Source organism: Odontesthes bonariensis, chromosome 2 (assembly GCF_027942865.1).
Source record: "Odontesthes bonariensis isolate fOdoBon6 chromosome 2, fOdoBon6.hap1, whole genome shotgun sequence".
Taxonomy (NCBI): domain Eukaryota; kingdom Metazoa; phylum Chordata; class Actinopteri; order Atheriniformes; family Atherinopsidae; genus Odontesthes; species Odontesthes bonariensis.
Window position 1 is genome coordinate 19,663,357 of NC_134507.1, and position 22,970 is coordinate 19,686,326.

The 22,970-nt window shown below is 42.5% G+C and overlaps 1 protein-coding gene across 4 annotated transcripts in view; it reads left to right on the forward strand.

The window, feature by feature from the left end:
- LOC142395804 (ankyrin-3-like) overlaps positions 1–22,970 on the forward strand; it is a 154,677-nt gene that overhangs the window by 119,874 nt on the left and 11,833 nt on the right. For all 4 annotated transcript variants that reach the window (XM_075478475.1, XM_075478476.1, XM_075478477.1 and 1 more), the window contains 6 exons: positions 7,839–8,067; positions 11,218–11,343; positions 11,787–11,909; positions 12,454–12,480; positions 13,632–13,713; positions 14,921–22,189. In XM_075478475.1, the coding sequence (XP_075334590.1) occupies positions 7,839–8,067; positions 11,218–11,343; positions 11,787–11,909; positions 12,454–12,480; positions 13,632–13,713; positions 14,921–22,189 (7,856 nt within the window). The remainder of the gene's footprint in view (positions 1–7,838; positions 8,068–11,217; positions 11,344–11,786; positions 11,910–12,453; positions 12,481–13,631; positions 13,714–14,920; positions 22,190–22,970) is intronic.

The following is a 22,970-nucleotide window of genomic DNA, read 5'->3' on the forward strand; positions in this document are numbered from 1 at the left end:
TAATATTCTACTTCCAGAATCCCAAAACAGTTCAAGCTAATATGACTAAATAAAGGTTGCCGACGGCAGCCTTTACTTTAAATAGCTTATCAAAATCAGTCACTTATTTTTAAAACAGCAGCACAAAAAAAAACAAACAAAAAAAAAAACACACCTTTGCGGCTTATTAAAAGAAAACTCTGGTATTTTCAACATTAAGCCTCTTTTCTGAGTCGTCTGCAATGTTTTAAAACCCCCCTCAGCGCTTTTTTGATTTAGGCCATGTTTGTAGTTCTCTCGCACCAGAAATGCGGCTAGGTGTATTGCATTTCCAGTGCGAGAGAACTACAAACATGTCTTCCCTCTCTCAGCAATGAGGCTTAATGTTGAAAATACCGGAGTTCTCCTTAAAAACGCATGTAATTTAAATACCGTCTACATTTGCTACACAATTATCAATAAAACAAAATCCTTTTTAATTTCAACCGAAGAAAAGTGAACAGACTATTGAAAATCGTCGTAGTACAGCGGCCCGTCCCTATCCACCATATTGGCAGGATGCTAGCGTAAGAACGCCAGTCTCCCCGTTCGTTTACATTGCAGCCTTTTGTTAGCAGCCATGCTATTAAACGCAGCACGAGGCACGCAAGCCACCGACAGCAAGCCACCGAGAGCGTCCCAAAAAACACACTATTAACGCCCTTACCTTATACAGTTAATATTACATTAATTCATTCTTTCGTATTTTCTCTTTACAAAAAGATTGATATTTTCAAACAGTAATTTTCAATAAACTTCAAAGTATTAATTATCAAAACAGAATCACGGTCAAACTTAACTGATTAAAACAAAATAACTTAACAAAACTTACCTCGGAAAGATAAAGTCCAACAATCGAAGATTTGCAAAAAAAGGGAAGAAAAAGCGTTCAGCAGTTTTTCAACTGTTTGAAAACTTTAAGCTCATTAAACGTCCGGAGAACATTCATGAACTGAGAGCGACTGACGAAATCGACCTGTTTAAACCAGGCCGGCCAGCCCCAAAAGAATCACGTGATACAGAACACAGGCTATAGGAGGGTTTCACATGACGTCACAGTGCTGCATCGCGAGTCTTAACTATGAATATAAACTCTTTGACACTCTTGATTTCCAATAATAATCTGTAGCCTAGTGGATATTTCACATGTTTCTGAATCCCATCTCATTTTATGACGCCGGTTCGAATCCAGCTTGTGACATTACTTAGAGGGGATAGAGAATCCAAATCGTCTTTTTCCCGTTTTTGGTGTTAGTCCTGAGTCTCCCCGCTGTGGGGAGTACTCATGAAGTGCCAGCAAGTGTCAGAACCTCTGTTTCAAGTACTCCCCTTTTTAATATATATCCCCCTATCCATTTTTGTGAAAAAGTGACGTAACTTTTTCAGCAATCGCCCCCCCCCGCACCCAAGTCCACAGCCACTCCGTTTCACACACGCCCCTTTGGCGAGAAACAGGAACTTGTGTACCTTTCGAGGCTGTAAAAGCGGACTATTCTTCCCCCGGAAAGCAATGTTTGCAATCAATGGCTTTTATTTATTTTTAAAAGCTTCCCCAACCGCCGACTTTTCCTTTGCGCTGCGCTGCGCATTTCACTGACTACAGTTTCACAAAGCTCCGTTCCGAGCAGCTCATGGTCAGTTCCGACAGGGACAGACCCAGACTGCAGCAAGCTGTGCGCAAAGCTGAGAAGGTGATGGGCTGCAGCCTCCCATCTATCCATGACCTGCACCTCTCCAAGACTATGGAGCGAGCAGATCGGATCACAGCTGACCCTTCTCACGCTGCACATGGACTATTTGCACCACTCCCCTCGGGCAGGAGGCTTCGGTCCATTCGAACCATAACCTCCCGTCACAAAAACAGTTTTTCCCCCTTGCAGTTGGACTTATGAACACTTCATAATCACCTCATAACCTGCCCCAGTCACCTTACCATCATTAAAATTGCACTAATGAAGCTGCACTGTTGTTGCTCTGTATATTGGATACTGTGTATTGTTGTACACACCTTGTACATTTTATATTCATACATTTTCTATTCTTTATTTTTTATCCTATGTTACATGTTTGAACCTTACGCCGCAGCAAATCCCTAGTTAGACCTTCGCAACTAGTGAACACTGTTCACTAACAATGGCAATAAAACGAATTCTGATTCTTATGAAACAAGCAACTGCAACTTATATTTCATAATGAAGTTGCCAGATAAGCTCTGAAACGACGAAAAAAACGCATTCTAAACCCAGCATAGTAACAGCTGTTTCAGAGAAATTTTTAGGGGGGTTCTGAGCCATTACATACCCAACCAATTTTTTGGGCCTACATATCACATCACAGAACAAAGATTAATGCCCCATTCAACCATTCTCTATCACCTTTAATTATTTATATAACAGACAGTTGTTTATAAATGACTTCAGTTTTACCAGGTGTCCAAGTGTTCAATCATGAATTGCAAACTTATAAAATCTGATAAAACATGATTTTATTCAAATACGAGATTTGTCGCACGCTCCGCCCGGTGCACGGGTGAGGGAGACGCGTGCCGGCGTCGATGACCACGTCAGGGCGGCGGTGCCGGCGGTCAGGCGGTCGCCAGGCCGGAGCTGCGCTTGGCTGCGAGGGCCGTTATCACTGCTTGCAGTTCTTGTTATTATTATTCTTTCTTTCTTTCTTTCTTTCTTTCTTATTCTTTGCAAAAGGTATGCGAAAACTCAGGAAATTTTGCGAGCGCCATGTGCCGGTCGACGACATAAAAGAATCTAAACTTTATATTTTTGGGAGTCGCTCATTGGCTCTGTAGCGCCCCCTACGATGCTTAAAAATTGTCCCCGCAATAGGATTAGTTTCGCGTGGGACAATGAAATTCGGTACACTCATTCATCATGCCCAGACGCACAAAAAAGTCTCTTGCCGCCATGGTCCCACGTAGACAGAAAGGCGGCCATTTTGGATGGAAAGTGCGTTTTCGTGCCATTTTTGACCGATTCCACGCCTTGCTTAAGATCGAACTTGTCCTACAGATTTAATGCTACAGACTTCAAACTTGGCCAGGTTACTCTTAAGACATGGGGGGTAAAATTGATGGAGAAACTTTTTCAAAACTTAAAGGGCGTGGCCGTGGCGACGCCTCAAAGTTTGATGACTCGCCATCACTCGCCACAAAAAATTAAGTCGCTTATAACTCCCACATACATTTTCCAATCTGTCTCAAACTTCATATGGTGAATGCTGGACCCAGCCGGAACGCGCACTTATAACATAGTGACATCCACCTATAGCGCCACCTGCTGGTGGTTGGAAACATCTTTTTTTTTCCACACCTCGCATTTGATCGAACTCCTCCTACATATTTGATGCAAAAACCTTCAAACTTGGCCACGTTACTCTTAAGACATGGGGGGAAAAATTCATGGAGAAACTTTTTCAAACCTCAAAGGGCGTGGCCGTGGCGATGCCTCAAATTTATGACTCGCCATGAAAAATTAAGTCGCTTATAACTCCTACATACATTATCCAATCTGTCCCAAATTTCATACGGTGATATCTGGACCCAGCCTGAACAGGCATACATAAAATAGTGACATCCACCTACAGCGCCACCTGCTGGTGGTCAGAAACGTCTTTTTTTTCCACACCTCACATTTTGTCAAACTCCTCCCACAGATTTAATGCTACAAGCTTCAAACTTAGCCAGGTTACTCTTAAGACATGGAGGCAACAATTCATGGAGAAACGTTTCCAAACTCTGATTGGTGTGGGCGTGGCCATGCGGTGAAAATCGTGTGATGGCGTTTGTGATTTGAAAGCCTTATCATCATCTCAAGGTCATGAAACTTGGTACACACGTCCACCCTGACGACCTCGTACGTATGTAAAGGGTATCGTGCGTGTGCGCAGAGCTGCGCGACTACGGCGTCCAGCGCATGCCCAACGTGCGCACATCCCAACGTACGCACACTCGGTCCCGCTCACAGCTGCTTGCAGCTTTCTAGTTCTTTCTTTCTTTCTTTCTTTCTTATTCTTTGCAAAAGGTATGCGAAAACTCAGGAAATTTTGCGAGCGCCACGTGCCGGTCGACGACATGAAAGAATCTAAACTTTATATTTTTGGTAGTCGCTTATTGGCTTTGTAGCGCCCCCTACGATGCTTAAAAATTGTCCCCGCAATAGGATTAGTTTTGCGTGGGACGACGAAATTCGGTACACTCATTCATCATGCCAAGACGCACAAAAAAGTCTCATGCCGCCATGGTCCCACGTCCACAGGAAGTCGGCCATTTTGGATGGAAAGTGCGTTTTCGTGCCATTTTATGCCGATTCCACGCCTTGCATAAGATCGAACTTGTCCTACAGATTTACTGCTACAGACTTCAAACTTGGCCAGGTTACTATTAAGACATGGGGGGAAAAATTCATGGGGAAACTTTTTCAAAACTTAAAGGGCGTGGCCGTGGCAACGCCTCAAAGTTTGATGACTCGCCATCACTCGCCACAAAAAATTAGGTCGCTTATAACTTCCACATACATTATCCAATCTGTCCCAAACTTCATACGGTGAATGCTGGAACCAGCCTGAACGCACACATATTATCATAACGACATCCAACTATATCGCCACCTGCTGGGGGTTGGAAACATCTCTTTTTTTCCACATCTCGCATTTGATCGAACTCGTCCTACAGATTCAATGCTACAGACTTCAAACTTGGCCAGGTTACTCTTAAGACATGGGGGGAATAAATCATGGAGAAACTTTTTCAAACCTCAAAGGGCGTGGCCGTGGCGACGCCTCAAATTTATGACTCGCCATAAAAAATTAAGTCGCTTATAACTCCCACATACATTATCTAATCCGTCCAAAACTTCATACGGTGATTGCTGGACCCAGACTGAACGTGCACATATAAAATAGTGACATCCAACTACAGCGCCACCTAATGGTGGTTGGCATTGTCTTTTTTTTTCCACACCTCGCATTTGATTAAACTCCTCCTACAGATTTTATGGTAACAGCTCCAAACTTGGCCAGATTACTCTTAAGCTAGGGGGCAAGAAAACTCTTGAGAAACTTTTACAAGCTCTTAACGGTGGGGGCGTGGCCAGTCGGTGAAAATCTTGTGATAGCGTTTGTGATTCGAAAGACTTATCATCATCTCAAGGTCATGAAACTTGGCACACACGTCCACCCTGACGACTTCGTACGTATGTAAAGGGTATCATGTTTGGGAGGAGCACAATGGCTCAGTGGCGCCCCCTAGAATTTTTCCAAAAACCCCTCCGCATTAGGGTTATTCTGGGCTCGTAAGTACGCAGAGGGCATCGTGCGTGTGGGCAGAGCTGTGCGTCTACGGCGTCCAGCGGATGCCCAACGTGCGCACATCCAACGTACGCACACCTCGGTCCCGCTCACAGCTGCTTGCAGCTTTCTAGTTATTATTATTCTTTCTTTCTTTCTTTCTTTCTTTCTTTCTTTCTTTCTTTCTTTCTTTCTTCTTATTCTTTGCAAAAGGTATGCGAAAACTCAGGCAATTTTGCGAGCGCCACGTGCTAGTCGACGACATGAAAGAATCTAAACTTTATATTTTTGGGAGTCGCTCATTGACTCTGTAGCGCCCCCTATAATGCTTAAAAATGGTCCCTTTAATAGGATTAGTTTCGCGTGGGACAACGAAATTCGGTACACTCATTCACCATGCCCAGACGCACAAAAAAGTCTCATGCCGCCAATGTGACACGTCCACAGGAAGGCGGCCATTTTGGATGGAAAGTGCGTTTTCGTGCCATTTTTGGCCGATTCCACGCCTTGCATAAGATCGAACTTGTCCTACAGATTTCATGCTACAGACTTCAAACTTGGCCAGGTTACTCTTAAGACATGGGGGGGGAAATTCATGGGGAAACTTTTTCAAAACTTAAAGGGCGTGGCCGTGGCGACGCTTCAAAGTTTGATGACTCGCCATCACTCGCCTCAAAAAATTAAGTCGCTTATAACTCCAACATACATTATCCAATCTGTCCCAAACTTCATACGGTGATAGCTGGAACCAGCCTGAACGCGCACATATTATAGTAGTGACATCCACCTATAGCGCCACCTGCTGGTGGTTGGAAATTTCTTTTTTTATCCACACCTCGCATTTGATCAAACTCGTCCTACAGATTTAATGCTACAGACTTCAAACTTGGCCAGGTTACTCTTAAGACATGGGGGGAAAGAATCATGGAGAAACTTTTCCAAACTCTGAACGGTGTGGGCATGGCCATGCGGTGAAAATCGCGTGATGGCGTTTGAGATTTGAAAGCCTTATCTTCATCGCAAAATCATGAAACTTGGCACACACGTCCACCCTGACGACCTCGTACGTATGTAAAGGGTATCGTGTGTGGGCGGATATAAATGGCTCAGTGGCGCCCCCTAGAAATTTTCAAAAACCCCTCCGCATTGGGGTTACTATGTGCTCGTACGTACGCAGAGGGTATCGTGCGTGTGGACAGAGCTGCAGCTCCAGCGTCCAGCGCATGCCCCAATGTACGCACATCCCAACGTATGCACACCTCGGTCCCGCCTACAGCTGCTTGCAGCTTTCTAGTTTGAAGATATCTTCTGAGGTCTGGAAGCTACATATTTTTCTATTCACTTAATTGATTTATTAATTAGGAGAAGAGAAAAATGAATTAATCGTAACAACAGTTGTTTTTTACTGACGATTTGATGGCTTTGTGTTAGAACCACAAAGGTTTTTCTAAAATAGAAATTTAAAATTAACCTAAAATTTTAGGTTAATTTGACTTAACTTACGTGGCTCATTGTTGTCTTGTTTGGTCAAGTTTTTTCCTCCAGTTTTCTTTTGAGATGATGCAGAAAAGCAGTTTCCAGAGGATATCAATCCAAATATGCACATTGGTCTTTTCTACAAATTTTGAACTTTTGCAATAAAAAGAGAATCAATATGCCAATAATTTGAATAAATTAAGTAATTTCTCAAGCAAAAATGCCTCACTTTTAATCTCTCCATGATCAAATAGTGGTTGTTTTCTGATATTTTCATAGACCAACCATCAATCGATAGATTTTTTTTTTTTTTATAAAAATACGAACTCACTGCACGTCCAGTCCTGATGCTCTGGAAGTATTAAATTGCCAGGGAACATCTCTGTAGTTCTCTAAATAGTGACAGTACATCAACAAACATGAGTGAGAAGTTGGCAGTGAATTCCAAAACACGTCACAAGGGAGAAGCCCGTAACACCGTGTGCTGGCACCCAAACTGACAAAATTCTACGTCATACGTTTCTCCGGATCATCTTTCTTTACGTAAGGAGAGAGAGCTCTCTTACTTGTCCAAATCTACGTGTAATTGGATAACTCTAACTTGTTTACTGAATTAATCATGAGACCCTAACCCATTTTTTTTCTTTCTCTCTTACCTTTTTATTACAAACAAGCATTTTTCCATGTGTTTCTGCAGACAGGGCTACAATTAGATTTGTAGATTGTCTTGGCTTTCAGTTGAACTGACCTCCGTAAAGCAGCTTTTTGGTTACAAAGTCATGAACTCTAGTCTTTGCTAGATTTGAATCATGTGGTGTGTGTTCAGCTTGATATTAACAGAGCTCCTTTGGTACTCTGCAATTAGACTGCAACACACTGTCATGTGTCTGTGGGCCACCTTTAGAGAAAGAGCCCAGCTTGTTTGATTTCTAGTTTATGATGAATGGTTGCTTACACTACAGAGCTGCAGCCTTAAGTAAGGTTTTCTTACATCTGTGTTGTTTTCCCTTTCTCCCTTCCCCTCAACTTGGATCTTTCCCCATCAGGTTCTGGCTCGCAGACTGTCACCAGATTCCTGAGACGGTGGGTCTAGCGTCTCAGTTATACCGGGAGCTGATCTGCGTGCCGTACCTGGCCAAGTTTGTGGTGTTCGCCAAGATGAACGACGCCATCGAGGCTCGGCTGCGCTGCTTCTGCATGACAGATGACAAGGTGGACAAGACACTGGAGCAGCAGGAAAACTTTGAGGAAGTGGCCCGGAGCAAAGACATTGAGGTGTGCTGATTGCATTGATATGCAAACACTGTACTGCAATAAAAGCATTTAAAAGCCTTTCCGCACATAAGATACATACCATTTATGGCTTCATCAGTCCGTTAAAGTGATGGCATACAGATATTAACACATTGGTCAGTCTTCTATTAATGTACCTCATGCTTCAAGACATGCCTGTAAAAGTGACAGAAAGATCCATAGCATGATATTTGTGTTTTATACAAGGTTGGACAGTGCATGCTACAGTATAATGTAACAGTCTTTATACAGTCACAGTTTTCTTACAACATGTTGTATCACCATAACAATGGATTTTAACATGTAAAGTGCGCAGTTGTAGCGTGCTCGGGGCAATTATATATATCAAATATAAGGATTTATCTTAAACCTCGAATTAAGGGCACCACCTACCGATATCTTAACTTTACGTTACAGTCAGGTAGGAAAACTGTTGGAATATTACGATCCTGGTATGTTAAATTAATAATCAGTTAATAATCAATTAATAATCAGTCTCATATCTCGCTACTTTCGTGAAGTTCTCGTTTGGTTGGACAGACATTACGTAAAGAAAGCATACGACACAATCTGTGATTATAACATATATATATATAGATATATGAACTGTTTATTAAAATGATATGACCAAAACATGAACCTTTAAAACAAACAGGAGATGCATTGAATATGGGTGATTATATAAAACACTTAGTGAATGGAAAATAAAATATGGGGAATGGGGAGATACTGGATGTATTCAAATAGTTTAGGTTGGCTGACTATTTGACGCTAAATACTGACATTTCGAATTAATGTATCATTCTGTGAAAGCCTCGAGACATCCATCAAACCCACTTTAAGGTGAAAACGGGTCGGTCTTACTGTGCTGAAGTTCTGCTTAGTCAGCTCGGAACACGGCAGCGGCCACGCGGGGTCCGAGGGGATTTCTCTTCCGCTCTCTGGGCCTTCCTGGTTGTGGTGGCTGACTTTAGCGGACTTCTCAGTTGCTTCTTTCACTGGGAAACGGGAACGATGGTGCTGAGGGCTGTGGTTAGATGATCGAATCTTCTGAGTGTCAGTGGGTCCGTTGCTTCTCTGATGAAGTGAACTTAAGTTCACAGAAGATTAATAAAAGGTTGCTTGGAGTTGGCTTTCTGGGTAGGAAAACTTCATTCTGTTCTTATCTTTGTTCGGGTCTTTCTTTCTCGTCTCACTGGAGGGTTTCCTCCGGTCGTCCTCTACATCGCTCATCCTCACGTCCTTCCGCTCTCTCCTGAGATTATGGGAAAACTCCCAAACTCTGGTGAGCTCTTCTCTTCTGCTCAAACCATCTCCAAATCTCTCTGAGCAACTGTTCTCTGCTCAAATCTCCTTCTGAAACTCTGGGTTGGAACTCTTCTGGAACAAAAACTAGAAGCAAGAGGGGAGAGAACGAGAGAGAGCGTGTTTTTCGCGGGCTCCGGGTTTTGACTCTCGGAGGCGGGGCATGACGTAAGCTTACACTACTCTTTCAGCCAGTGATATGCTTGAACTGTGTGCATGTCTGCCTGGGTGTCTGTGTAAGGTGATCTGTGCTATATGGGGATTTCTGGATGAGACAAAGAAACGCTTATTTCTCCATTACTCCGTCTCATAGAACATTTGTCTCGGTGATTCTGAAAACACCACATCTTGTTAAGATATGCAGATTAAAGATATAACATAGACTTGCAATATAAAGACATCAAAATAACACACAACGTAATTGATGATTATGACTTTCAAAATTCAGATGAATATCTATGAAATCGTGACATATGAATAGTGAACCACACAATGTTAATTTTCTGTGTTAACAATGGGGATACCAAACAAATACCAAATAGATACCGAAGGGACATCGTTAGAAGTTAATAGTTGCATATATCTTGTCCATTTTACTGAGTCCTCTGGGATTTAAATGTTCAACTAATCAACACTGCCGACCACTAGGGGGCAATGTGGTTCCATCAGGCAGGTTGGGCATTTTCAACCAAGATCAGTTCTTTGTCAATATTTAAGCCAGAATCGTACAAATTGTCTCTATATGCGTCTTGTGATCAAGCTGGAAACCTGAAAGAAATTGTATACGGTTATCAAACACATTTAATATAGTTTTACGATTCGACTAAAAGTGAGTCTTAGTGAAGTCTTCTCAGTTCGTATGTAGCCATCTGGTCTCTTTCTCTGGTGGGAGAGGGTGTTAATATGTCAACCGTGATTCATGGTGAAGATAAGATAGTGAGGTCTCCAACATTTCCAACAAAAAGGTTCTTTGTTCATTCGAGTTTATCCCAATTTATGGAGAGCGTCTGTTGCGAGTTCGACTCCCCAAAAACTCTCAAAAGGGTAGAAGGTTAACGTAAATTAGGCAGTTTCTGTCTCTTTTTCCTTTGTGGAAAGAAAATGAAGATCTGGTTTATATCCACATACGTAAACATCCCCCACAGGAATGTTGGTTTTGTCAAAGTTTGAAAAACTCTTAATCCACACGGCACTGTGACTGCTACACAGTGGTTGTGTAAAACATAGCTGCGGTGGATGGTAGCAGCTGAAAATATCACTTTTATACATGTTTAAGCTTATTGAAAAGCGAGTGTTATTCTTATACAAACTTAAATGCATTAATGTTACACCGTAGCTGTTATCAGCTTAAGCAAACGGTGATGTTTAATCACCCGAGGACAGCTTCTCTGCACCAGCAGTGGTGTTTGTTAGATGAGAAGCTGCCCCGACACACAAAACTCTGGAAAGTTTCAACTGTGCTGTTATATATTTGTTTAGTAATCCAGTCTGTCAGAAAACTCTGAACAACTGATCAGAAGTCAAATGAACCTACCGCTGGTTTGCGTGCCTGTCTGTTAATGTGACCGCTTCAGTTCAGAGTTGTGTTGAAATATGTATTTACGTATATGTTACTAAGTCTGACCTTGTCAGAAATATTGATATACGAAGGCTCTGAGGGTAAATTCACACATGACAACACATTCAGTTGTCACCAGATTAATGGAAAGCAGAGCAAGTCTGATAGGGACATAATAGATAACAAATACATGCAGTACCCAATCAGTTTGTTATACTTATCTTCACAGTGTGTAAATTCTGTCATAATGAACTTTTGATCTTCTGCAGGTTCTTGAGGGCAAGCCCATCCATGTGGATTGCTATGGCAACCTGTCCCCTCTCACAAAAAGTGGGCAGCAGTTGGTTTTCAACTTCTACTCCTTCAAGGAAAACAGACTTCCTTTCAATGTGAAGGTAAAGAATTTCTTCCCCGTATCAACTTTCTTTCTATTAGCAGGTATTTGGCATGTTACCTGACTTTCATAGCAGAAGAAAAGTTATTTTGCCGTTTCCAATACAATTTGGTACACGAAAAGGATTGTCTGTAAAGGGCGGTATAAATAAAGTACATTTACATTTACAATTTCCATATAGAAGAAAACTGAAAATTGTTTGACGTCATGCTGTAGAATCAAGTTAAAGGGTCAGATTCTCAATCGGGTTGCATGCTTAGAGTAAAATACAATTTTTGCCTGTTACATTTTCTCATTCATGGTATATAGAGACTGACAACTTTTACTTCAAGCAAAAAGTTGAGAAAAAACACAGAAATCCTGCCTCTGGAATTTGGAGGAGAGGCTCTCACTCTTTGCAGTGTCATTCAGCTGCTGATGCAACCTTTTTGCCATCACCAACAGATCAGAGATATGGGCCAGGAGCTATGTGGCCGTCTCTCCTTCCTGAGAGAGCCCAAAACCACAAAAGCCCTTTCACAGACTGCAATATGCAATTTGAATATAACACTGCCAACCCACAAGAAGGTAGGATCACCATGTTTGTGCTTTTCATCCTGTAAAGTCATATCATATCATATCATCTCTGTGTAAATAAAAGTTTCTAGACCGAGAGTAATGTTGTCCTGATATCAGGAGAAGCCACTGAAGCTCATTTGGTTCGGAGATGACTGCCTGCTGCTTGTGTCTTTTATTAGCGTTAAAGCCTGTGCCAGTCTTAAGACCCCACAACGTACACATGCAGCCACACATGCACACCGTGCTTTGTTCTGTTGCCTGGCTCACTGGGGGCACACAAGAATTATGCAAAAAGAAAAAACAATACTTCTTGTTTGTTTGTTGTGGTGTTGATTGATCACAAGAAACTGTAATTATTTTGCTTTTGCTTTTGTTATTTTGCTTGTTTGTTTTATCTATTAATCCCATAGATTTTTTCTGATGCCTTTTGTTGTTTTTGCTGCTCCATTTTCATCCCCTAATTTTTATTTCCACCTCCCCGCTCACTATAACTTCCCTGCTCTCCATTGTGTCATCTCTCTCCTCTCCTGCAATGCATCTTGGAATACCACAGGATATGGAGTCTGATCCTGATGATGAGGTAAACAGATTCTTCATCATCACATGGAACTGCTTCTTTATCGTTCTTTCCGTTGGCTTTATTGCAGATGCTGTAATGAACATGTGTGTTGCAAATATTTTGTCTCTGTGCTCTTCCCAGTACTGTAAGATGCTGCTGACTGCTTTTTTTTCTTTTTCTTTTCTTACACAGCTATGATGTTATTAAAAATGCCCAGTGCAGTGCATGATTGGGAATGGCAGTTGTTTTAATCAGCAAAGATTTATTTATTGCTGTTCCCACCCCAAGTCCAGCAGAGAAAATTGCTTTGCCACATCTCTGCTTGTTTTTCATCTCTATCTTGCTCCTCATACTTGTTCAACAAGACCCCATTACTATTACTAACTCATAGGAACTTTGGTATTTTTGCCAGCTAAAGACGATGCCATGATTAATATTATTTGTCCACTTAGTCCTTGTTTTGTTGTGTTTGGGGTTGCCCTTGTTTTTCCCCTGTGTTCTAGACTTGTGTGACAAAAATACTGACACTCTCAACTGCATACCAAAAACGTTTCTACGACGGTTTAGTAAAAAGCGCTGTTTTGCTGTTGTAGGATTAAACCAAAAAAGCTCCCACATTTCAGTATGTTCGGGTGACAATAACCAAACATTGCGATGAGTATGATAATGTTTTAGTTAAAGTTGGAAAAAAATATTTGGTTATACCGGAACGTTCCTTGAGCCTCGTAATAATATGAAATTTACATAGCTTTCTCTGTTATTATAATTGAAAAGGGTTGCCATGACATCACATTTGATGAACTGAGGAATGTATCTTCACGATGAGAGGAAATTTATTGACAAGCCAGACTTAATTTAAGTTTGCCCTTGTCTCTAACTAATTGGAGCTGGCCACATATAGCCTCCACTAATTTCAGGGACACTGACACATGTAGCAAGTCGGGAGGCAGGGAAACAATCCATTTTTCTCCAGCGAACACACTAATATACACCTGCAGCGCCTCCTTGTGCCAGTACTAACAGCATGTATAGACTCACTAAAAACAGACTACTTCTGTGCACTGCAGTATCTAAGTTGACATTAATAGTTAGACCTAATTCTGATAGGTTAAAACCACACATCTTCATATTTTTATGTTAAATCTTTTTTTGTTCTTTTTTGTTTGTTTCAGACTGAAAAGCCAGAGCGACGTCATACCTTTGCCTCCTTAGCTTTGCGTAAGCGCTACAGCTATTTGACCGATCCAGCAGCGAGTGAGTGGCCCATTTTTACTTTAATTATATTTTAACTGATTTTAGGTATTGTTGAAATATTATTCAGTTTTAGTGTATGATAGTCGCAATATGCAGTTTTTCCATATTTATTTCATATACTTGTTAGTTTAGAAAGAGATTACCTGACAAAACATGTTCGTCAGTCATTTATTCCTACCACCGGACACATGCTCACATATCATCTGCCTTTCATGAAACATTTGCATGGTTTACTGTGTGTTACGCTTTGCTTACCCATCCCATGTTGGAAAAAAATGTCTCCCTGTTTCAACTGTTATATTATTTTTACATTTGTCGAAACACTGGGAATCAATGTCTGTCTGCTCATTTAACATTTGAGAAAAAAGTGTTTTAATTCATGTTGAATAAAAATATTATTTTGAATTGTTCTCATTCTTTTGGTGGCCATTTCACTCCTTTATTGGCTTTATGATTGTGTGTGGCTGTGTATTTTAATGCCTAACAGGTTGCACTTTACATTGACTTGATTTCCTGCACAGTGACTCTGTGTTAAGAGGAAGAATTTTGCGTTTTTGCTATTTACTACTTGATAAGATATAAAATATTTTCAAAGGCTTTTTTTCAGTTGTTGATAAAACTCAAAATTGAGACTGGTAACATATATCTCATATTGCATGGCAAGCTAGATGGGTAATAAAATGACTGAATTTCCTTTTTGTAAAGTGCAACCTCATATTTGAAGTCATGACGAAACAATTGAAGTGATACATTTTTTTGTTATTGATAATACATACTTGTGGGGTCCTCTGGCATTGAAAAAAATAAACATATAAAGTATATATATATAAATGAAAGGACACATTTTCATCAGATATGTGCAGTAAAAGGCACTGTTGCTTAAAAACTAATAGATTAACCACATCAAAAGTCAATGGAATCTTATTATTTGGTTATCATGTCTCTTTTGTCACCTGTACCATATGTCATTTTTGTTCTTATCCACGCTCCATTCTGTATCAAGAGTATTTTGTCATCGAACCGTCATCATTTGGCATTTTTGGCTTTCCTACATTTTATGTCAAAAATTTTGCCTTGATCCTGTGCATATTGCCCTTTCTGACTGACTCAAATTTCTCTTTCTGGTTTTTATGTTTTATTTCAAATTATTTTATGTTAATTTTATGTTTGCCACCTTATTGCTTTTTATTTTAAATTATTGTTGAAGAAACATCTGATCGAAGCTCGTCGAGAACACAGCCTTCTAGCCAGCCTCACATACCTGTCTTTTCAACGAGATCTTATCAGGCGTGGTCGCCTGTTCCTGTCGCCATCCCTGGCCAAGCCAAATCTGGGTTTGGCTCCCTCTCCAGTTCATCATCCAACACGCCTTCTGCCTCTCCATTAAAGTCTGTCTGGTCTATCAATTCTGCTTCCCCCATCAAGACTAACATCCCTGGATCACCCGCCTCCTCTGTAAAGTCAGTTAGTGACACAGCCTCTCCTATCCGATCTTACAGAAGCATCTCCTCTCCTATAAAAACTGTCGTCCAGCAAGCCCAGTACCCTGTCCAGATCACCCCCAGTCCCATGGCCTCACCAGGCAAAAGTGCGCCGGATCCTCTATCTATGAAAGGTTTGGCAGCATTGTCTGCAAGGACCTCCCCCATGACTTCCTCTGGTGGAGGAAACACTCTTCTTGAGAGACCATCCATGTGTCTGACCCCACCAACCTCCCCCAAATCTTCTCTAAGTATGTTCAATTCTCCTCTGCCATATAAGACCATATTGGGAAACTCAAGTGGCACAACATCTTCCACCTCACCCATAAAAACAGTCCCTGGTCTCTCTTCTGTTCGTTCCTTTGCCTCAGATGCCACTGGTTCTGCAAGAAACCTGTTCTCCTCACTTTCACCACCACTAAAATCCAACACCTCTCCAAGTGCCGCAGCTCTGATCAATGGTAGTGTGTCACCGACACAGTACCGCTCTTCTTCCCCAACATCTCTTCTCACAAGCAGTCTGCAAGAGAGAATACAAGCAACCACCAATGCTGCGACTACAAGTGTCAATGCAGCCTTTGATGAAGTGGAAAAGACATTCAATTCTTGCTCTGCAGGCTATGGCACCCTAAAGTCCATGTCATCCTCTGCATCCTCCTCATATCAGTCTATTAGATCATCAGCATCTAGTTCCCTTTACGCCTCTCTCAGATCCCCACCTAATGCCACCACTGCTGTAACATCTAGCACAATGACTGTTCCAGTATACTCTGTTATTAATGTGATGCCAGAGTCCCAGTTTAAAAAGTTACCCGAGGTGTCGAAATCAGCTGCCGCTCTTCTGTCTCCGAGGAAGACTCTGCCCTCCGAGGTGAATGCTCAGTCATCCTTTGCCAGAACTCTATCCCCAATCAAAGCCCCCCTTTTTTCTGCTGGCATCAAATCCAACAGTACATCACCACTGTCATCCAGCCAAGAGATTCTAAAGGATGTCGCGGAAATGAAAGAGGACTTAATAAGAATGTCAGCAATTTTGCAGACAGATCCAAATTCTACAGCCAGTAAAGGATTTCAGTCTGATTCTCCCAAAGAGGGTAAGATAGAGGATGAGGAGCCATATCGGATTGTGGAGAAAGTAAAGCAAGACTTGGTAAAAGTGAGTGAAATCCTCACCAAAGATGCTGGGAAGGATGGTAGGGCCTCCCCTGCAAGGGGTTCATTGGATGACATACACTTCTCAAAGGTACAAGTTGAACAACCACCAAGCAACTGGAGCTATCCACCAAGATATGAGACAGTGGTTCCTCAAGCCAAATCAAAAATTATACCTGACAGAGATTTCAATCTCTCTAAAGTGGTTGAGTATCTGGCCAATGATGTGGGCAGTAGCTCTTTTTCCAAAATGCATGACACAAAGCATAAAGCAGATGAGGGCAAAAGAGAAGGAGAGGGCAAGGAGAAGCAGAAACGAGTCTTGAAACCAACTATAGCGGTTCAGGAGCACAAGCTCAAAATGCCCCCAACAAACATGCGGTCTTCACCTTCAGACAAAGAAATCAGTAGAGTAGCAGATGCCCTTTTTGGATCAGACACTGTGCTAGAGTCCCCTGATGATATCTCACATGAACAGGATAAAAGTCCTCTCTCAGACAGTGGGTTTGAGACCAGGAGTGAGAGGACACCTTCTGCCCCGCAAAGTGCAGAAGGCATGGGTCCCAAGGCCCTTTTTCAGGATATCCCAGTTCCACCAGTGATCACTGAGACAAGGACTGAGGTTGTCCATGTCATTAGAAGCTATGAGCCAGAGGATAACAAACAGCCTGCAATGGAGGATGCACATCCTGTCAGATATATTGATTCAGATTGTAAAGGGCATCAAATTCAATCTCCAGGAACCCCAGACCAGAATAAATGTTATTCAATAAAAGTCAGCCCTGAAGAAGATACAATGGGAAAAGGGATGAGGGTAAAGGAGGAAACTCATATCACCACCACTACCAGAATGGTGTACCACAAACCAACTGCCAAAGAAGCAGCATCAGAGAGATGTGAGGAAACAATGTCTGTGCATGACTTAATGAAGGCTTTTCAGTCAGGCAAGGACCCATCTAGAGAGCTGGCTGGATTGTTTGAACACAAGTCTAGCAGTGAGGAAACATCACAAAGAGTCCTCGATGACATCAACTCCAAACCCAAGGTCGAAAGAATAATTGAGGTTCATATCGAAAAGGGCAATAAAACAGAACCAACAGAAGTCATCATCAGAGAGAGAAAAAACCAAACTGAGAAGGAAATGTACTACTACCCAGGGAATAGACATGAAGATGAAGAACCAGAGGAGTCACTTCCAGTGTACCTTGACTCCCCCAGAGTGAACACACCTATGTCACAGGAGGAAGACAGTCGTCCTAGTTCAGCCCAGCTCATGGCAGATGACTCCTACAGAGCATTAAAGCTACTTAGCCAGCAATCTGTAGAGTACAATGAGGATGAACTGTCTGAGCTTAGAGGGGAATCTTACAATTTTGCAGAGAAAATGCTACTTTCTGAGAAATTTGACCAATCTCATTCTGACACAGAGGAGTATCTGAGAGATAGGTCTCGCTTCCACTCACCAGACAGAAGTAGTCATAGCGAGGGTAGGTCAGTTGGGCCGAGAACAGAGTATGTATTTAGGTCTTCGAGAAATGTTTTTGACAAATCTGGAAGAATGGCCAATGTTGATGATAACTTTGACAAACTGACACTTTTGCAGTATTCCTCTGAACCTGGTAGCCCAAAGCAATCTGTTTGGATGCGTGTGCCAGATGACATGCAGAGTAAGGATAGTAAACAGCTTATGTATGAGGACAGAGTGGACAGGACTGTGAAAGAGGCAGAAGAGAAACTAAGCGAGGTATCTCAATTCTTTCGGGATAAAACAGAGCAGCTCAATGATGAACTTTCGTCTCCAGAGAAAAAATCACGCAGACCAGACTTCAGGGAATCACGATCAGGGCCCAGTTCAACACAAAGTAGCCCAGAGAGGTCACCCTATAGGAGTGGGGGTTGTGGGGAAGAGTGGAGCAGGGAAAGGCTAAGAGATAGGTTTGGTTCCAGTGAAAGAAAATGTGCCAGTTTACCCAGCAGTCCTGAAAGGAGAGTATTGCTGCAGTTTAGCGATGCAGACACAAGAAAACAAGGAGATGCTAAACCACAGGGAAGTGCAGGTGATAATTCTAAACCTTGTCAAATGTCTTCGTCCAAAGTCAGTGCTGTAAGGCTAAAGTTTGAGCAGGAGGCACAAAGGCAAGATAGGAGTCCTCAGGGTTGTCAAAATCAAAACCTACCTATCAGGAAACTACAGGAAAGTAAGCTACCAGTGTATCAGGTATTTGCAGGTTCTAATATTCCTAAAGCACCGGACAGTCCAGGTAATCAGAGGAAATGTCTGGAGAGTGAATCAAATAAGTTTTCATCCAAGCATGAGATTAGTAGAAAAGAACAGGAAGAGAATCAGTTGTTTAAAACATGGGAGAGCCAAGGGTATGGACACTATAAACCTCAGTCTCCCAGACTTTCTCGTTCTTCAATCCAGGATACTACAAAAGATTGCAATAACAGTGATTCCCAAAGACAAGAAACAACAAAGAAAATAATCTATACAGAATTTGTAGTCCGAGAAAGTCCAAATAGCAATGATGGTCTAAAAAAAAACTCGGAATCACAAATTCCAGTAAGAAAGACATCAAATTTCTCAGAAATTAACAAATCTACATCTTTAAATTTAGATGAACCTTATGAAAGGTCTGGGTCTCATACACCTACTTTAGCTAGAAAGCCGTTACACAGTAGCTCTGAATCGAATAAATCTACTCGTGGATCATCAGTAGGAAAATCCACAGTGTCATCGGAGGGTAGCCAGTCAAATATAGTGTGTAACGGTGTTGACAATGACCAGGTAGAGTATTTTGATCAAGTAACTCCTGTAGTTGTCACTGAGGGCTTCAAAGACATTAAACCCTTACCTGTTTATGTCAGCATCCAAGTAGGAAAGCAATATGAGAAAGAAACAGCTTCAGGGCAGCTGGGAACATACAAAAAGATAGTAAGCCATGAGAGTAGAACAGTGCATGAGACTAGGGGAGCATTTTACACTGTCAAACAAAAACAGTCTCCATCTCCTCAAGGAAGTCCAGAAGATGACACTCTAGAACAAGTGACATTCATGGACAGCTCTGGGAAAAGCCCTGTTACCCCTGAGACCCCCAGCTCAGAGGATGTTAGTCTGACCTCCAGAACGCCAGACTCTGTGATAGGCTACATGCCTGCCATGCCAAGCCCTATCCCAGAGGAATCTGAGGAGGAAGAAGCAAAGACCTTCATTTACAAAGGGCCTTCAAAGGAGGGATCCAAGCCAGCTTCCCCAGAGAATCGCAGGAAAAAGCCGAATGGAGAGCGAGGAAAGTCAAAGGACAAAAGAGTGGCTTATATAGAGTTTCCACCACCTCCTCCTCTTGAGGCAGAGCAGTCCGACCCTGAGAAAAGGGGTTCATGTGCTTCCTCTGAAGCAGAAACAGAGATGATGGAGGTAAACCTCCAAGAGGAGCATGACAGGCACCTCTTGGCCGAGCCAATCATCAGGGTCCAGCCTCCATCCCCTGTACCACCCGGAGCTGAAAACAGTGACTCTAGTGATGATGAGTCTGTCTTCCATCCCATCCCTATCAAAAAGTACACCTTCAAAATGAAGGAAGACGGAGACAAACATCCAAAACACAAAACGGTAGAGAAAAATGAAAATGATAAAGAGTCTGGGGTTAATGGTGTAGTAAAGGGGGAGGATGCTGATTTGGAACAAAATGGCAATGACCAGTCAATCACTGACTGCTCCATAGCAACCACAGCTGAGTTCTCCCATGATACAGATGCAACTGAAATAGACTCTTTAGATGGGTATGACCTTCAGGATGAGGATGATGGATTGAGTGAGGACCCTAAAACCTCCAGTCTGTCCATTGATGGAAAAAACACTGATCGCTCATTTAGTCAGTCTAAGCTTGAAGTGATTGAGGAAGAGAAATGTGAAGAAGGGGATGATAATGGAAAAACTAAAAGCAGCACATCTGCAGCAAAAAGTAGTGAAGATGAAAAAGATTATACCCTTGAAGGAAGACATCCAGATAGGCAGGGCTTTGGAGAAAGCTACTTTGGCTACCAACTTGACGAGGAACTGAATTCAACCTTTAAGACTGTTGCCACCAAAGGTTTGGACTTTGATCCCTGGTCAACAAAAGGGGTTGATAATGAAGGGGTTTTTGAGTCTAAAGCAAAAGAGGAGGACCCCAAACCCTTTGGTTTATCAGTGGAGGACAAATCTCAGGCTACAACACCTGACACAACCCCTGCTCGAACACCAACTGATGAGAGCACACCAACTAGTGAGCCTAACCCCTTCCCTTTCCACGAAGGGAAGATGTTTGAGATGACCCGCAGTGGTGCTATTGACATGAGCAAGCGGGACTTTGTTGAAGAGAGGCTTCAGTTTTTCCAGATTGGTGAGCATTCCTCTGACCCTAATACAGGGGAAAAGGGGCGAGGGGGCAAGATCCTGGGGGTACTTTCCTCTCAGCCAAAAACAGTTGAGAGGTCCACAGTAGATGGGAAGGTGAAGGTTGTAGATACTACCTTAGACAGCAGCAGTACACCAACAACACCAGCAGCAGCTACAGCAAAATGCAGCCCTCCACTGCCTGGCAGTGACACTGGCTATGCTGGTACTGATATCCCCGCCTGTGAAGCCATAGTTGAGACTGCCTCCTCATGTACAATCACAGCCTCTAAGGTGGATTCCAAATTACGTACTCCTATTAAGATGGGTATAGCTGCCTCAATAACTGTGAAAAAAGACTCAGGGGATCTCACTGAATGTAAAGCTGAGATGTCAGAGGGTCAGATGGTGCCAGAATATGTTAGTATAGAAGGTCAGTGTACAGAGAAACAGTCAAGCAGTCATGGTGAGTCCAGGCTAGAAAGAAGAGATTACCCCACAGAGAACTGCAACAACAATAATAACCTGGAGTCCTCCAGTGTTCAGGCCAACTACATTCAATGTGGTAGTGTTGTATTTAATTTGCAGTCCTCCTCTGAGCCTACCCTTCAGAAAGCTAGCATGATAGAAACACTGTGCTGTAGGGATTTAGATGAAAAAGTAGAAGTGCACAACAGCAGTCAGGTGCAGGAGCAAAAAAATGAAACAGTTAAAGAAAATGAGGTGAAGCAGCCCAAGTCAAGACTTCCAGTGAAAGCATCAGGGTGGTCATTTCATACACAGGGAACAGCCATTGGCAAGCAGAAGCCCAAACAAGCAGTAACAGTTGAGGTCAGGAAAAGAGGAGAACCAGCCATAGCCAAAGTAGAGCCCAGATCTAGAATACCAGTCAAGGATGTTAAAAAAAGTAGTCCTGCTGCCCCAATTAGCACTATATCAGTTCGAGTTACCTCACAGCCGATTAGGACATTGGACACAGAGAGATCAGCCATACAGTTGCCCACAAGACTCCCACTTAAGGACAGACATCAGGTCAGCAGTGTCACAAGTAAGGGAGCATGTAGGCAGGACAGACAGGATAACCCTAGTGAGGTTTGCAAGCGCACCATCCAATACTTTAAAGACATTAGCGGGGAAACGCTAAAGTTGGTGGACCGACTATCAGACGAGGAGAAAAAGACGCAGACAGAGCAGTCGGAGGAAGACAGCACCTCCCGGAGCACCTCTCTGTCGGACGCCTCCCAGCCTTCCCAGCCCTCCCAGCCCTCCCAGCCCTCCCGCTCATCCAGGTCTGGTAGAGGTTCGAGGGCTGAGGCCGGGGCCGCGTCCGTAAGGGCAAAGGTGGCGACGACGGACAGGGCCTCCGGCAGTGAGAGGAGCAGGAGGAGTAGGCGGACTGGTGGGAAGGAGGGCAGTCAGGGACTCACAGGGTCTCGAACGCCTCCCATCGCGGAGATCAAGCCTAGTTTGTAAAACTTTCACACTATGTTTAAACTACATCTATATATTTAAATATTTCACCTTTGGTTGCATGACATCGTTGTGATCGTTTAATGGATTGACTGGAATGCCTGTGGCGTGTTTACATATTCTCTTCAGAACAGTAGCTGTCATTTAAATTTATTTTTTTTGTCATTGATGTACTGTCTACTGTACTGTCCATGTTGCAAGATTCTCTTTCCTCTGTTCTCCCCTTTCAAACCCCGTTAATGTTCTGTATGAGGGAGTCAGCATGCCAGTAGTAATGGCTGGCCACTCGCACAACCAGTCCCCTGTTTGACAACTGTCTGTCTGTCTGTGCAGGGTGGTTACTGACTGTGGTACTTGTGGTACTTTGTTATATGTTTTTTTCATGTAACTGTTCTTGAAACTAACTAGTTTTTACAAAAAACACAAAAGTGTTTTCGCATGTTGACATTTTAGATTCTAACATAGACTTTTCCACCCTAGATTTGTAGAACAATGAGTCTCTCATTGAGAGTCATGTTATGTTTTGTTTTGTATTGTGTGGTTCTCATGACAGTTACTGCCTGCTTAGAGGATACATACCACAAACAGTCACAGAGCACCACTTACTCTACGGACACATTTATATGCCCATAATGTCTCTAGTATGAACAATCCTTTTCTTGCCATCTTGGGTAGATAACTGAACTAAGCTTTATTACATTCACATGTTAACTTTTTCCAAAATTTTAAATACAACCATTGTTAATATCGTTAATTCTGATAAACAATGGCTTTCA